This window comes from Chrysemys picta, chromosome 7 (genome assembly GCF_011386835.1).
Source record: "Chrysemys picta bellii isolate R12L10 chromosome 7, ASM1138683v2, whole genome shotgun sequence".
Lineage (NCBI taxonomy): Eukaryota > Metazoa > Chordata > Testudines > Emydidae > Chrysemys > Chrysemys picta.
Window position 1 is genome coordinate 79,735,131 of NC_088797.1, and position 14,503 is coordinate 79,749,633.

At 41.6% G+C, this 14,503-nt stretch overlaps 1 protein-coding gene across 28 annotated transcripts in view; it reads right to left on the reverse strand.

Annotated features, from left to right (window-relative positions):
• ANK3 (ankyrin 3) overlaps nt 1–14,503 on the reverse strand; it is a 548,316-nt gene that overhangs the window by 125,680 nt on the left and 408,133 nt on the right. For 25 of the 28 annotated variants that reach the window (XM_065553406.1, XM_065553396.1, XM_065553399.1 and 22 more), the window contains 4 exons: nt 14,316–14,414; nt 13,450–13,548; nt 6,203–6,400; nt 1,990–2,088 (listed from right to left, as the gene is read on the reverse strand). In XM_065553406.1, the coding sequence (XP_065409478.1) occupies nt 1,990–2,088; nt 6,203–6,400; nt 13,450–13,548; nt 14,316–14,414 (495 nt within the window). The remainder of the gene's footprint in view (nt 1–1,989; nt 2,089–6,202; nt 6,401–13,449; nt 13,549–14,315; nt 14,415–14,503) is intronic. The other 3 variants (XM_042854766.2, XM_065553408.1, XM_065553405.1) reach the window with 1 other exon arrangement.

Genomic DNA, 14,503 nt, shown 5'->3' on the forward strand with positions numbered 1-14,503 from the left:
GTTTAACACCAGAGTAACTACTGTACTGAAATCAGTGGCGTTACTGTAGCATAAAAGATTGAAGTAACACAGTGGTGAATCAGGCCTGAAAACTTTTCCCTTTGCCATGACTTATAATCAGTTGCTTCACTATCACATATAGGATCTGCCTATATGCCCATAAATCATAGGAAATAATGGTTTGGTTCCTCCCCTCCCCCAAATAATGTATCAATAGAATTTGGAGATGATGGTATACTGATGGTCTGTTGTGGACCCATCAGATGTATAGAGTTGACTGGAGAAGCAGGTTTGAAGTGAACTTTGGGGGATTTGAGGAACGGAATTCTGGCCTGAAGACTGAGTGAGTCATGAACTCATGATGGATAAATATTTCTTGTAAAAATTAATTAATATTAGAATACATATATTACTTACTTGGAAGGTTCCCCCTATTCTAGTGGTGGTCATGTCTGGCCAGAATATCTTATAGACAGTGGCATGTTGTCCATGTATGCAATACATGCATTGCATGCCCCAGGACTGGCTCCTGCACGCACCTGGAGGACACCATTTTGTAGAGACGTGTTGGGGGGTGTGCAGGATCAAGTGCCCCCCCCCAGCAGCCGCCCAGGTAGGGAGCGGAAGGGGTGGGGCCAGGGCCAGAGCAGAAAGGGCGGGGCCAGAGCCTCTTCCAGCCCTGCTGGAACGCTGCCTGGTGCGGCGCAGCAGCTGCCTGGGAGAACACCTGACTGCAGCATCGGGCTGCCTCCCGTCCAGGCTTAGCTTCCGGGGACAGTGGCCAAGTGAGACGGAGCCTTCCTCCCACCTCTCCCCCCACCACGCAGCATGCTTGGAGTCAGCCTCTGTCCCCAGAAGCCAAGCCTGGGCAGGGAGCGGGCTGCTGCTGCCACCCCTTCCCAGCCAAGCTCTCCCCCAGGTAGCTGGCTATGCTGCACAGAGCAGCAACCAGGAACGGCTCCGTCCTGCTCCCTGCCCAGGCCTGGCTGCCAGGGAGGCTGGCCAAACATGCCATGGAGGAGCCAGCGCAGCAGGAGGACAGAGCTCCCTGCCCCCTGCGTGCATGTAACATGGTGGGGGAGAGAAAGCTTGGGTGCCCTGAGCTCGCGCAGGGTGGGGAGGAGACATATGGTCATCCTACAGCAGGCCAGTGTTGGTAACACTCAAAGAATAGTTTATGGAAGGTTACATTATTCAGTATTTAGCTCAGGATAAGCGGAAGACTTCCATTTAATTGGTGACTGTCTATTACTATTTACAAGAACTAATAATAAGGGACACAACATTTCTAATAATCAGGAGTGCCTAATTTGTTTTTACTTTGTTTATGTTGCTTGAAACACAGCTCTTCTGAAAGAGTGCTTTTACAATGATACCTAAGACACTTTAAAGAACCATTTTGTTGTTATTTTTTCAAATGCCGGTTGGATAGAGGAGTGAGTACGTGTAGTACACACCAAAGAACACTAATGGGTGCTAAGGGACTGTATTACACGGTGAAAAACAAGATAGTGGAAGCTCTGGCATTTATGCGAGTTTGCTTAAATGAAGAATGCAGTCCAATCCTACTGGATGCTTACTTTCTTCAGTCAAAACACAACGATGTAATTAAATTATATTAATTAATTAAATTAAATTAAATCAAAACTGATCCAAACATCAGACAAGATTGCAAAAATAAACATATTGCCCACAGACTGTCCTTTCTATGTAAAGGAAAGTTGGATAACATTGAATACATGATCTTAAGTGTTCAAAGTATATTTTCTAACTAGTTATTCACAGGGGCTGATTCACCACTGTTACTTCAGTTTCATGCCAATGTAAGTCCATTGATATTACTGCAGTTACACTAGGATAAACGCGGAGTATTGTAGTGGTGAATCGGACTTACAGACTTTAAACACTTCCATTAGGTGGGTATAATGTATTTTCTCTATTTTTTTCTTCAGGTATATTTACACATTAGTTAATGTTGATTAATCTTACCTTTGTTGGTGCATCAACAACAGCCCCTTGATTAACAAGAACCTCTGCCACATTGACTTTGTCCTCTTGAGCAGCCAGGTGAAGTGGTGTCAGTCCACTCTGTAAATTAGGGGCAACAAATGATCATCTTGCAGAGGAGTCATATTAACATTATGAGCCAAATTCTTTCCTCAGTAACTTATACAATTGTACTGATCTCAATGAGGTTGCAGCTTGTAAATGAGGGCAGAATTTATCTATCTGTTTACTGTTTAAATTTGTTCAATTACAAGACACTACAATTTAAAAGCATCAAATACACAGCAAGCTAATGTTTCCTATACAAGGTACAGCAATTATTCAAGGAACATTATTTTATGTAATATTAAATATGGAGCAGATATTATACTACAGGTTTTTAACACAAAAGCTCAAGGTTATTTTCTCCTGGCTATTTCACTCTCCTGATATGAATGAGATTAAAAGAAACATCAAACAATTGTTTACACTCCTGCCAGTTTTCTAGGAGCAACACTCAGATTTAAATTCTGCTATTTACAGTGTTCTCTTATATATGAAAATGAATGTGTAAGTAGGCTTCTTCTTGTTTCAGTTCCAAGGCACATTGATGTGCTGTTCTATGGCAGCTGTTATTTCCTTCTCTTTCAGGGCTCATTGATGGGCTTCCACCTCCAGTTGCTTTAGCTCCAAGGTTCTCTGATGTTCTCTCTCTTTTTCCGCTACCTGCAATCGGTACAGCTCTAACTTTGTAACTACTTCGCTCTCTCTCTCATCTTTATGCTTTTTCTGCTCTTATTTCCCTTACCCAAAATAATCAAACAGAAAATAACAAAAGTGTAATCTTTTCTTGATTGTATTCAGCCACCACACAAAGTCTCACTTAAAATCACTACACCAGTGTATGAAGTGCAAATCTCACTCAGTACAACAGGCTGTGCATTTCACCCTGCTCGCAGCACCAATGTGACATGCCCCAGAGTACAACCTGAACTGGTGGATCGCTGTGCCTCCTTAACTCTCCAGCCTCATGTGCACTAGGCCCTGCTTTGCTGTGTGAGCTGCCACTGCGCCCAGTCACCCCAGCTCCTAGCATGCAAGTCACCCCAGACAAATACCAGAATGCTATGCCCAGCCACTCTTGAATTACATACAGGGTGACACCTGCATATCCCCAGTCCCAGCCTTGCAACCCAGACATGTACTGTTTTGAACTGCTCAGTAACTTATTAAGCAATACAAACTCATAAATTCTGTCATTTTAGCAAAGAAAATGAATATGCACCAACCCTTGTTAACCTGAGTAGATTCCCCAAGCCCTTCAGCCAAAAACACACTGGCTTAGATAAAACATCAAAATAAGTTTATTAACTACAGAAAGACAGATTTTTACTGATTATAACTGGTATAGGCATAAAAGGTCAGAATTGGTTACAAAAAGAAATAAAATGATAAAATTGCAGTCTAATTCCTAAACTTTACCAAGCTACGTCAAATGTGAAGCAATAAGGTTTCTCTTACCCAAAAGCTTACAGCAGTCTGTGCTAACTGGAAAGTTTTCCAGTTAGGATCCCTCCCCCCAGTTCAATGATGTTTCTGTCTTCCAAACAATCTTGGTGCCTTCAGAACAGGTGGGGGAAGAGAGGTGGCCAGGGGCCTTTGTTCCCTCTTTTTATATCTTGACCCTTTTTATTGGAAAAGTCCTTGCTGTGTCATGGGGTCAGGCAGCCCCACTGCCTATGTGCTCTGCACTCAGTCCTTCATATGAATTGCAAATTCTTGCTTGCACCTTCTGTATACGTGCAGCTTGAGGTGACAGTTCTTTGTTTATAGTTATTGTTATTTCTAAAGAGCTAGTCTGTGGACATTCCCCAGACTCACATGTTTCAGTAACAAACATACAGCAAAATCTCATAACTCCATATATTATGATGGTACAGACGTTAACAGGACAGTAATACGTAACAGATTATGACTTTTCAAATGATACCTCACAAGGCATACTTTGTACAAAATATATCATAACCATATACAAGTGGTGAATATGAGGGTACAAGGTGTTATTTTGAGGTACAGTGTGTCACCACATAAAAGCCAGCATCTGCATTTAGGGGTAGCCATAGATGCTAATGAAGGACCATGAATAGTTTTAAGGTTAGAATAGGAGAAATGAAGCATAGGCTTCCAAGTGTCATATGAAGCACACCCAGAGACTCAGAGGACACTGAGCCATTCCACCTGCTGAGAGCAAGGAACGATTTTTGTGAGAAATTTCTCACTCTCACCTTCATAATCTTGTCAGATAAATTCATACAGAAACCACACTGTACAATTACACTGATGGAGATGAGGGCATCTAGGGAATTAGGGATGCACATTTACTGTAGACATTATCACTGAGCAGACTTATCAGCCTATAAACCCTTTGGCAGATGTATAAACACTTCCTTTCCAATTCCCAAGAGAAAGCATGTGGAAAGTTGCAATGCTATAATGGAATGCCCCAGGAAGTGGAATCACTTACATTAAGAAGAAAATCTCAGACAACCATACTGCTGATAGCCCATAAAAAAAATCAGCTTCTCTTTACAAAGTTAGGGGCTACCACTGCTTAATGGAAGGAACATGTATAGATCTGCTAAAATGGCGGGAGTCAAGCCCACAAATAGCCTGGAGTTCAGAAGAAACTTCCCCAATAGGCATGTTACAACAGAATTGTCCATTACAGGGGAGAAGGGGAGGGTTTACATATTCATATGAAGCATCTGGTACTGGAGAATGTCAAAGACAGGATTCCAGAAAAATGGACAGTTGGTCTGATCTAATATGGCTGTTACTATGTTCTATTTTCTACCAGAAGAAACGATGACAAATTCAAACACCTGTGTGCTTTACATAGAATCATAGAAATGTAGGGCTGGAAGGGACCTCGAGTCATATAGTCCAGCCCCCTGTGCTGAGGCAGGACCAAGTCAATTTAGACCACCCATGACAAGTGTCTGTCCAACTTATTCTTCAAAACCTCCAATGGTGGGGATTCCGCAACCTACCTTGGTAACCTATTCCACTGCTTAACCATCCTTATAGTTACAAAGTTTTTCCTAATATCTAACCCAAATCTCCCTTGCAACACATTAAGCCAATTGCTCCTTGTCCTGCCTTCAGTGCACATGCAGAACAATTGCTCACTATCCTCTTTATAACAGCCCTTTATATATTTGAAGACAGTTATCAGTTCCCCCCTCAATCTTCCTTTCTCAAGACTAAATATACCCCGTTTTTTTAAATCTTTCCTCTTAAGGTTGGTTTTTCTAAACCTTTTGTCATTTTTGTTGCTCTCCTCTAGAATCGCCACTTAGTCCACACAATTCTTAAAGAATGGGGCCCAGAACTGGACACAGTACTCCAGCTGAGGCCTCACCAGAGCTGAGTAGAGTGGGACAATTACCTTCCATGTCTTATATACGACACTCCTGCTAATACACCCCAAAATTATATTAGCCTTTTCTGCAACTGCATCACATTGTTGACTCATATTCAATTTGTGACCCACTATAAACCACTTACCAGTTATTCCCCATTTTGTAGTTGTGCATTTGATTTTTTCTTCCTAAGTGTAGTACTTTGCACATGCACTTTATTGAATGTCATCTCGTTGATGACAGCCCAGTTCTCTAGTTTATCAAATTCAGTTTTTGAATTTGTTTTGTTCTGTCCTCAAAACCCCTCCCAGCTTGGTGTCATCCGCAAATTTCATAGGCATGTTCTCCACTCTGTTATTTAAGTCACTAATGAAAATATTGAATAATACAAGATTCAGGACAGACCCATGCTGAACCCCATTAGATACATCCCCTCCGTTTGACAACGAACTATTGATAATTACTCTTTGAGTACTGTCTGACAACCAGTTTTGTACCCACCTTAATGTAATTTCATCTAGACTATATTTCCCTAGTTTGCTTCTGAAAATGTCATGTGGGACTGTGTCAAAAGCCTTACTAAAACCAAGATGTATCACATCTACAGTTCCCCCCATCCACTGGGCTGCTAACATTATCAAAGAAGGTACTTAGATTGGTTTGACTTGTCAAAGCTTGTAAATTTCAAATCTCATAGAATCAGATGACGCAAAATTCACTTGCTAGCCCCTTTTCTTATTAGTTACCCTTTTTTTTTCCTGAGTGTAAAAATAAATAAATAAATGCAAACTTACCTTGTTGCTAAGATTCACATTAGCATTTCTAGTAAGAAGCAATGACACCATGTCCACATGGCCTTCCTGGGATGCAAGATGTACAGGGGCAATACCCTGTCTGGTAATAGCGTTAGCATCAGCACCATATTCAAGCAATGTAGTCGCTATATCCATCTGGTTTTTCTTGGCAGCTATGTGTAGTGGTGTATAACCATTCTGTCAATATAAAACATTTGATTACAGGCTCATCTGTGAAATACCACAGTAAATTACTTTTCTGTACAAACTTGATTTTATTATCCTAAATGATCAGTTCTAAAAATTCAGTCCTGACATGAATGAGCTTAAAATTTGACCATATTAAAAAGCGACACATTAGAACTTTAATAACTATTTTAAAATCATCTCTGTAAATAAGAGAATTGAAAGAAATTTGAATGGCACTTTCTAAATGTGAAAAATGTAGCCAATATAGAGCAGTGCAATCTACAAACAAAGACTTCATAACTGTTTGAGACACCTTTCATAGTTATTTGTTACTGTTCCTTAAAGGTCTAAGTACATATTAACTCTGTAATGTACAGAAGGGATGGGATTCGCTATTATATACATGTTCATCTTTAGTCACTCAGAACAGCTGTTCGTGTTTGTTTTCTTCCATTTCTTGGTGTGAACCAGAGTATTATATATGAGAATTGGGGTCAGTCTTTCTTGTAACACAAACTTTATTGCAAAGTTTGTCCTAATCTTGTTGGGAGGCCGTTTTAGACACCCTATTTTGGGCCATAAAAGGATATGTCAATATGAACTTCTGGTTTCATATCCCTGAACTTTTTCCTTCTTTCTAATCTGTGCATCCAGGTATTTCTAATAAGTTCATTTCTGAGTATCAAATTCAATTTCAACTGTACAAAATAATCTTAGAGATCCAAAAGGAAGGACAGGATTTAGCAAAAAACCTGCAATTTGTTTTACACACAAAGCGCTTGTCTATGTGGCTAGTTATACAGCACACTAAGTGGCTGTGTGGACACTACTACCATGTACTAAAAGTTTAGCAGTTTCAAGGCACGTTACCTTTTAGTGCAATGTAACAAGCTCCACGCAGACATTAAGGGTATGTCTACACAGCAATTAAACATCTGCGGCTTGTCTGGGTCAGCTCACTCAGGCTTGCAGGGCTCAGGCTGCACAGCTGTTGAATTGCTGTGTAGATGTTCAGGCTCAGGCTGGAGTCAGAGCATCTACACAGTAATTAAACAGCCTCACAGTCCAAGCCTGAGTCAGCTGACATGGGTCAGCTGTGGTGTTTAATTGCTGTGTAGACATACCTTTAGTGTGGGACAGGCTAGTGCGGGACAGGCTAGTGCGCTGTACTTTCACACCCCAGCTTGCTATGCACTAACTATCCATGAAGACAAGTCCTAAGTTTCTTTAAGATTTATTAAAATCAATGTGTGTGAGGCTTTGTCTACACTAGCACTTTTGTCAACACCCTCATCAAGAATAAGTTTCACTGACAAAAGCGAGTGTCTCCCGCTGACATAGCTACCGCTTGTTGTTTGGAGATCTTTAATTATCCTGGTGGGAGAGCTCTCTCCTGCTGGCATAGAGTGGCTACACTGGCGACCATACAGCTGTATGTCCGTAGTGTAGACATAGTCTAAATCAGCTAAACAGATTTAAGAACCATGGACAACACACTAGTCAGGGGCATGGCCAGCCTTTGGATACTGACTATGATGCTTATTGCATCTGGTCCTGTTATTCTTCTAGAAATAGTGTGTTAATCTTAATTTTCAAACCATTGGAAAAGAGAGAGAGAGAGAGTGTGTGTGTGTGTGCGCGCGCGAGAGAGAGCGCTTTTAAAGAAGTGGGATTCCAGCTGGATGGAACCATATAGCAAGTACCATGAATATTCCAAACTACATGGGCCTGAACCCCTAACAGCTTTGGAAACAAACCCAAGGTAAAATAGGACCCAACTCCCCTTCTCAGGTAGTGGAAGAACCTTTTCTCCTTAAACAGTGGAAGAACAACTGCCAGAAACTCACTAAATCTACCCTCTCACACAGTGGCACCCATGCTTGACTTGTTTCCCCACTCCCACTAGATCTCCTGATCTCTCATAATTTCCTTGGGGGAAGTGATTGAAGGATATACTCAAAGGCAGAAACTGTCCATTGTGTATGGAAATAAGATGCCTTCCTCCCACACCATGATGAAACCCACTCCACTTCCTGCTGTGTGCTGCTGAGGTAACAAAGACAAAAAAAGATATTTTTAAACTCCTGTATTTTTGCCTGTATCCCACTTATTTGCCCTTCATAGCTTCAGCTCTTCCTAGGGGCATGAGATTGCCTGTCCTAATGAGCAGGTCAGAGTCAGTCCTCTTGTGACTGAAAACTGCATATCCTCTGGAGGTGAATCCGCTCTTTGAGCTTGTGCCTCCAGGGGTAGCTGAGCAGTACTCAACAGGAACTAAGGTACTGACTGTGGTGTGGCGATGCAAGCAGGAACAAATAGGGGCATGCATGGTTACACCAGTGTTTTGTTAGCATTAACCCAGAAAAGAGACAGCACTAATTCTGGATGTAGTGAAATCTGTGACATTAAGGGTCAGATCCTGCAAATGGATCTAGATGGATGGACTACAGTACCCACATGGAGCCCTTGTGAAGTCGAAGAGACTCCTCACGAGCACAAGAGTCTGCCTGCATAGTTCTCAGTGTAAGACTGTGCCCTTCCAGAACACGGAAGTACACTGGTCTAGGAACCTCTACACATACACGCCAACAGAAAAATTATGTTAAAAGAACATTACTTGTCAAGTCAAAGGTTGCCTTTGCAACCTTAATTTGTCCCCGTTGTGCATATGCAGTATAAAACAGTTTTTAATTACATGCTCATACATTATTTTTTCCACAGGACACCTGCCTCATTCAGTAAACAGAATGTATGGTGCTCACTCTATTAGCAGCCATTCAATATTTTATTTTATCCTCACTGTTCAATATGTGGGCTCAGTGCATTATTTGTTCTACACTATTCAAACCCTGAAAATAGAATTATTAATTTCCTCCTGGGCTTTTCTATGGTGCTCATCACTATACTACCAGAGTGCTTCAGAAACATTAATGAATGTATTTTCACAACACTCCTATGAAGTGAATGGGTGATATTATCCACATTTTATAGATGGGAAGCTGAAGCACAGAGAGATTAAAGGTCAAAAGTACCTGATGTTGGGTACTTTATCTGAGATGCTTAGACCCTAATTTTTCAGAGCACTTAGCACTATGTGTGTTCAAATCACAGTCCCACTAACTTCAGTTACAGCTGTGAGTGCTCTGCACTTCTGCCAATCAGATCTCAGGGTCTCAAGTTTGACACTCATAAAATGAGGAAAACACAATTAGTGACCACCTGCAAAATGTTTGGTTTAAATGACTTGTCTAGTATCACATAGAAACTCTGTAGGAAAGGCAGGAATAGAATCCATTCCATTCATGGAACATTTTAGCTCAAATGTTTAGTTTAGCAAAGTTATAAGCAACTGAAAACAGGGGATTACAATGGGACATATAGGCAACCCTATAATAGGTGATGCCACCAACCCCACCTATAATATAGAGGTATTATGCACGCACATGTATTTAAAGTCCATTCATTCACATTTCTATCTAAACTTGTTTCAAATATGTTTGATCAGTCATTGCAGACAGGGTCGATGGTAGAACACAAGTTTTTAGTACTGTTACAAGTTTTCAGTACTGTTCTAACCAGTTTTAGCTTTTCCACAATGGCTGTTGGAAACGGTTTTAGACACTGGTTTAGCTGAGACCTTGTTTAAATTGAATGTAAACCAGGCCCTTTAACTTGGTTCCTAGCTGTAGGACCAAAAACTACTGTCTGTGAAAAAATATCGTTTTCTGACTTTAGTGAGCTAGCGCCACTGAGCAGGGAGGGAGTGGAAAGACCCTATTACTATTGTCTGAAGGCAACTAGCCTTCAGATCAAATATTGGCTGAGTACAGTTTACAATCCCTCTGACCAAAGAGAAAGAACTGTTTCCTTTCTCTCCAACCCCATCAAGGCCATCCAGCTCAGTCTGATGCCAAACATAAAAGTGAACTTTCTAAGTCTAGCTATGGAACTGAGCACAAAAGCATGTGCATATTCCTAGCCATTGGCTACATGCCCCCTACGAAGCCAAGCTTCTGACACAGAGGCAATACATAAATAAAAGGAAGTACAGAGTTAATAAATTCTATTTTCATTTGAAAAATAGTTCACATTCTTAAAAGAGTAAAAAGAACTTTCAGCACAAGAGAAACATATAGAACAGCTGAAAATACCTCTGATATGTGCCTGATAGCTTCAAAAGTAAGTCCAGCCTCTAACATGTGAAGGAAAACCAGTGCATTTTGTACATCTTGCAAAAAGGCAGAGTTTACTTTTTTGCAAATGCATTTTCATATGTTCATAACTGTATTTTACTCAGTGAAACTGAAAGTTGTAAGTCGCCAAGAGTACGCAAATAAAGAGCTGAAAAGACAAGTAAAAATTCAGCTCACTCTCAATCTGCATCTTTTCCTCATGATAAGGACCCAACTATCACAATAAATAGACTTACAGGGGATGGGAGATGTTCAGGGGGAAGTGTTTGATTATTCTGACTGTAACAGGAAAAAACAAGGGATGAGTGTAAGGGTAGACAGAGATGGCAACTGAAAACTAGAGAAGAGAATTAAGGACAAGGATTGCATAATGGATAGTGAACTCAAATTAATTGCTGCTATCTAAGACCAAGATGAACACTGTAAAAAGAAATAGGCATAGAGCAAAATACAGCAATGTCAGCATTAACTGTCCATCCCAGTTTTCAGTTGCACCAGGGGTCTGGGACTACAACTAATTCGCTCTTTCACAGCTCACTTTTTGAAGTGAATATTGTAATGCCAGTCTGATGGGCCAGTCAAAAGGTCAATATTAAAGAGGTACAGCAGGGCTAAAAAACAATTGTTGAAGAAGCTGATTGTGGTACTAATGATGATCTATACGACATTACACATTTATTTATCAGACTGAATTTACAAAAGGAATGGGAGTTCATCTGCCCCATGATCACATCATCTATTAGTTGACTGCACAGCATATCGCCGAAGGCCATAGCATGCTATTGTTAATTTCAGTTAGTATTTATGCTCAACTCAGTGTGTTGCTGTGGTTCACTTGCTGTAAAATACTAACAAATGTTGTGTTTTAAGAAGCCTTTCAGCTAGCACCAAAAACCACAAGTGGCAGCTGCTAACCCATTTGTTACAGATGTGTGAATGAGGTGACAGAATATGAGACTCTGGTTATCTTTATGCTGTAATTTTATCATTTTGGTTTGGGCTTCAGAAGCTCTTGGCATTTGGTGAAGCCACAGTCTTTGACCATATGGGAGAGCCATGCTCTATGACAGTTGTTTCTTTCAGCAAAAACTAGGTCAGTAGCTTCTAGTCACTTGCAGAAGGACGTTTCTTTCACTGCTGCATTTAAAATCACTGTGCTGGGATGGAAAAAAATCAGAGATCACCCCAGTTCGCTTCCTGGAGCATTGTGTTGGCACATCTCTAGAAAAGTTATTGATTTTTGGCTTTACCGTTGTTTCTCTGTTTATTTGACTTCACTTCCCTCATGCACTTCACATTATGTGACTGAACAAGGTGGGTTGCCCCTTAAGGAATAGACGGCCAGCCAACCCTGGTTACTCGGGAGGAACTCCTGAGCAGGGACCAGCTGATTCCCCTCTTGAGGGCAGCAGGAAGCTGTAGAGAGGACAGTGTGTTTGTGTGTGTGCTGGTGCTCAGACAGACCAGAATGGAGTACAAAGCAAGGCTCCAGCAGAGAAATCTGGGACTTGCTTTATGTTGTTGTTTTCTTTCTGGTTTGTGTTTCTTGGAAAATAAATAGAATCCTGGCTGAAGGGCCTGCGAAACTGATCTGTTACATGCATTACTGAAGAAGCCCCTCAAAGGTGAAACTGAGGCAGGGGGCTGCTTGCAGGGCCACCTTGAGGCTATGAGGGGGCATGTGGGAGTCAATGTCAATGAAATATGATGTATAAAAGACTTCATTTCCCTCTGTGATCTGTCTCCTCTTTAGCCATGCAGAAAGACTTTGTGTGTCATGTCTGCATTTGGTCCCACCGCAGAGGAAGACAATCAAGAGGTGTAGTTTGTGCATATATGATTTTGGCCTCTGCACACAATCTTCATCGTCAATATTTGTTGTTTGGGATGCTGTTTAGGACTATGCCCATCACCATCGTATCCAAGCATGCTTCAGGACTGTTTTATTTACTGATGTTGACACACTGGTGATAAATGGTAGATGTAGAAAACTGCATTATCCTGGGCTTTCTGAGTCCAGGGGATGCTGTGGGATATTCAGAAGAGCCCATCATGGATTCAGGAACATTGGACTTCCCACACCCCTTTTTAAGTTTTATATTCATATATCAATATTTTTAGGCTCATTTATGCAGATGTTGCTCTCTCTATATCACTCCCATGCGCCCCCCTCCCCCACACACACCTGAATTCTTGTGCTGTGTTTTGTTTTGTCCTGTCCTGTCTACATTAAATTGCAATCTGTTCAGGGCTGTGGCTGTGTTTTTCTATTTCTAAATACTGTAATGAGATCCATTTGCAGTGCTTCAGAAATGCTTATGAAGAATACTAATGCTCAAACTGACAAATCCCATCCTAACGTGTTTTCCTAAAAGGATGCTGTGACAAAGTGCAGGGCTATTACTTGGTGTCTGCTGAACAGGGAGTTAACCCCAGCTCATTTCCCCCCATCTACCTTAGCACAGATGCTAAGGGGAAGGGACATAAAGGTGGTTGCATATGAGACAATGTTAGGGAGAATGCGTAGTGGGAGGCAAGATGGGCTCCATACTCAGTGGTCATGGGACCTGACTGAAACCTAAGCTGGTGTGGGTGGGGATTCTACTCTGTTAACTAATTCTACTTCCTTGTTATAAACACTATCCTTTGGGGGGGAAAGACCTTGTTGGTTGCCACTCTTTCCCCCTCCACTGAGTCATTCTACCAGCCTACAGATCCCCATATGGATGAAAGACATTAATGAACAAGGTCAACAGGGTGCACTCTGTAACTGGAAGCCATAATGAATAAATGCTGAGACAGAACAGAGAAAAAATTATATCAAAAGCATGTCTGCTGTTCCCTTGCATTGACCAACGTTTGTACCTTTGCAGATGCGTGAGGTGAAGCTCCCTGGTCCAAGAGCAGAAGTGCCACTTTCTGATTATCGTAGTGTGCAGCTACGTGGAGTGGAGTTAAACCACTCTAAAAACACATGCAGAACAAACAAGCATTGTTATAACTACCATCAGTGAAAACACAGGAGTGCAGAGAATTAGGTTAAACTAGATACGGTGAGAACACAGTGACATTATTCATTTCTGTCTCCAAACTCTCCATTTTGAGACAACACACATTAGAAGAGACAAAAGCTGTTCCTTGTCTGTGAACACCCTGTTCACACCCTTATTTAGGGTAAGATTGTGACTTTGCCCAGGGTTAGAGGGAAGGGGAAGAACATATCTGACTGCCCCAGGAGCAGACCAGGAATGGAATTGGCACTTTGAATCACAGCTCCTGTCCTAATTTCCCTTTGCCCCAGGGTGTAAGTAAACCACTATTGATCCATTCCATTTTCCTATTCATGCTGGCTCAGCACTGCCACGTTGTGAACCCTTGGCTCCTCCAAGCTCACCAGCATGGGGGACGGGAGAGCAGAGTCCTGTCCCCCGATCTCTTCCCTGTGCTCTGGCTGAGCAGGGGAGTCAGGAAGCACTTTACACTTTCTTATTTCCCTGGGTGGACACATGAAAGAAATGACAGTATTGCCCTAATGATGTTAAAATCCATTTCTCATGGGATTGCTGACCTTACTGGGATATAGCTATACGATGATGAACAGAAGATTTCAATTAAACCCAAAATTGTGGTAGTGGATATTAGCAAGTGCTTGTGTGATAGTAAGTAGCTGCTATGGTATTATGGTACATGGGTATGTACATGAAAGTGGGCAGTGGCCTTTTCTGTCCTACCTTTCCAGCAGCATCTGGAGATGCATTCTTCTGAAGCAGAAGGTTGGCTACTTCAATTTTTCCATATTTTGCAGCTACATGCAGAGGAGTAAACCCTTTCTGTAAGAGAAAAAGGCTACATGATGGCCTTGGACAATCCTCTCCCAGAGGTGTCTGGCAGTTCCAGTCACACAGGTGGCTCTGGCCTA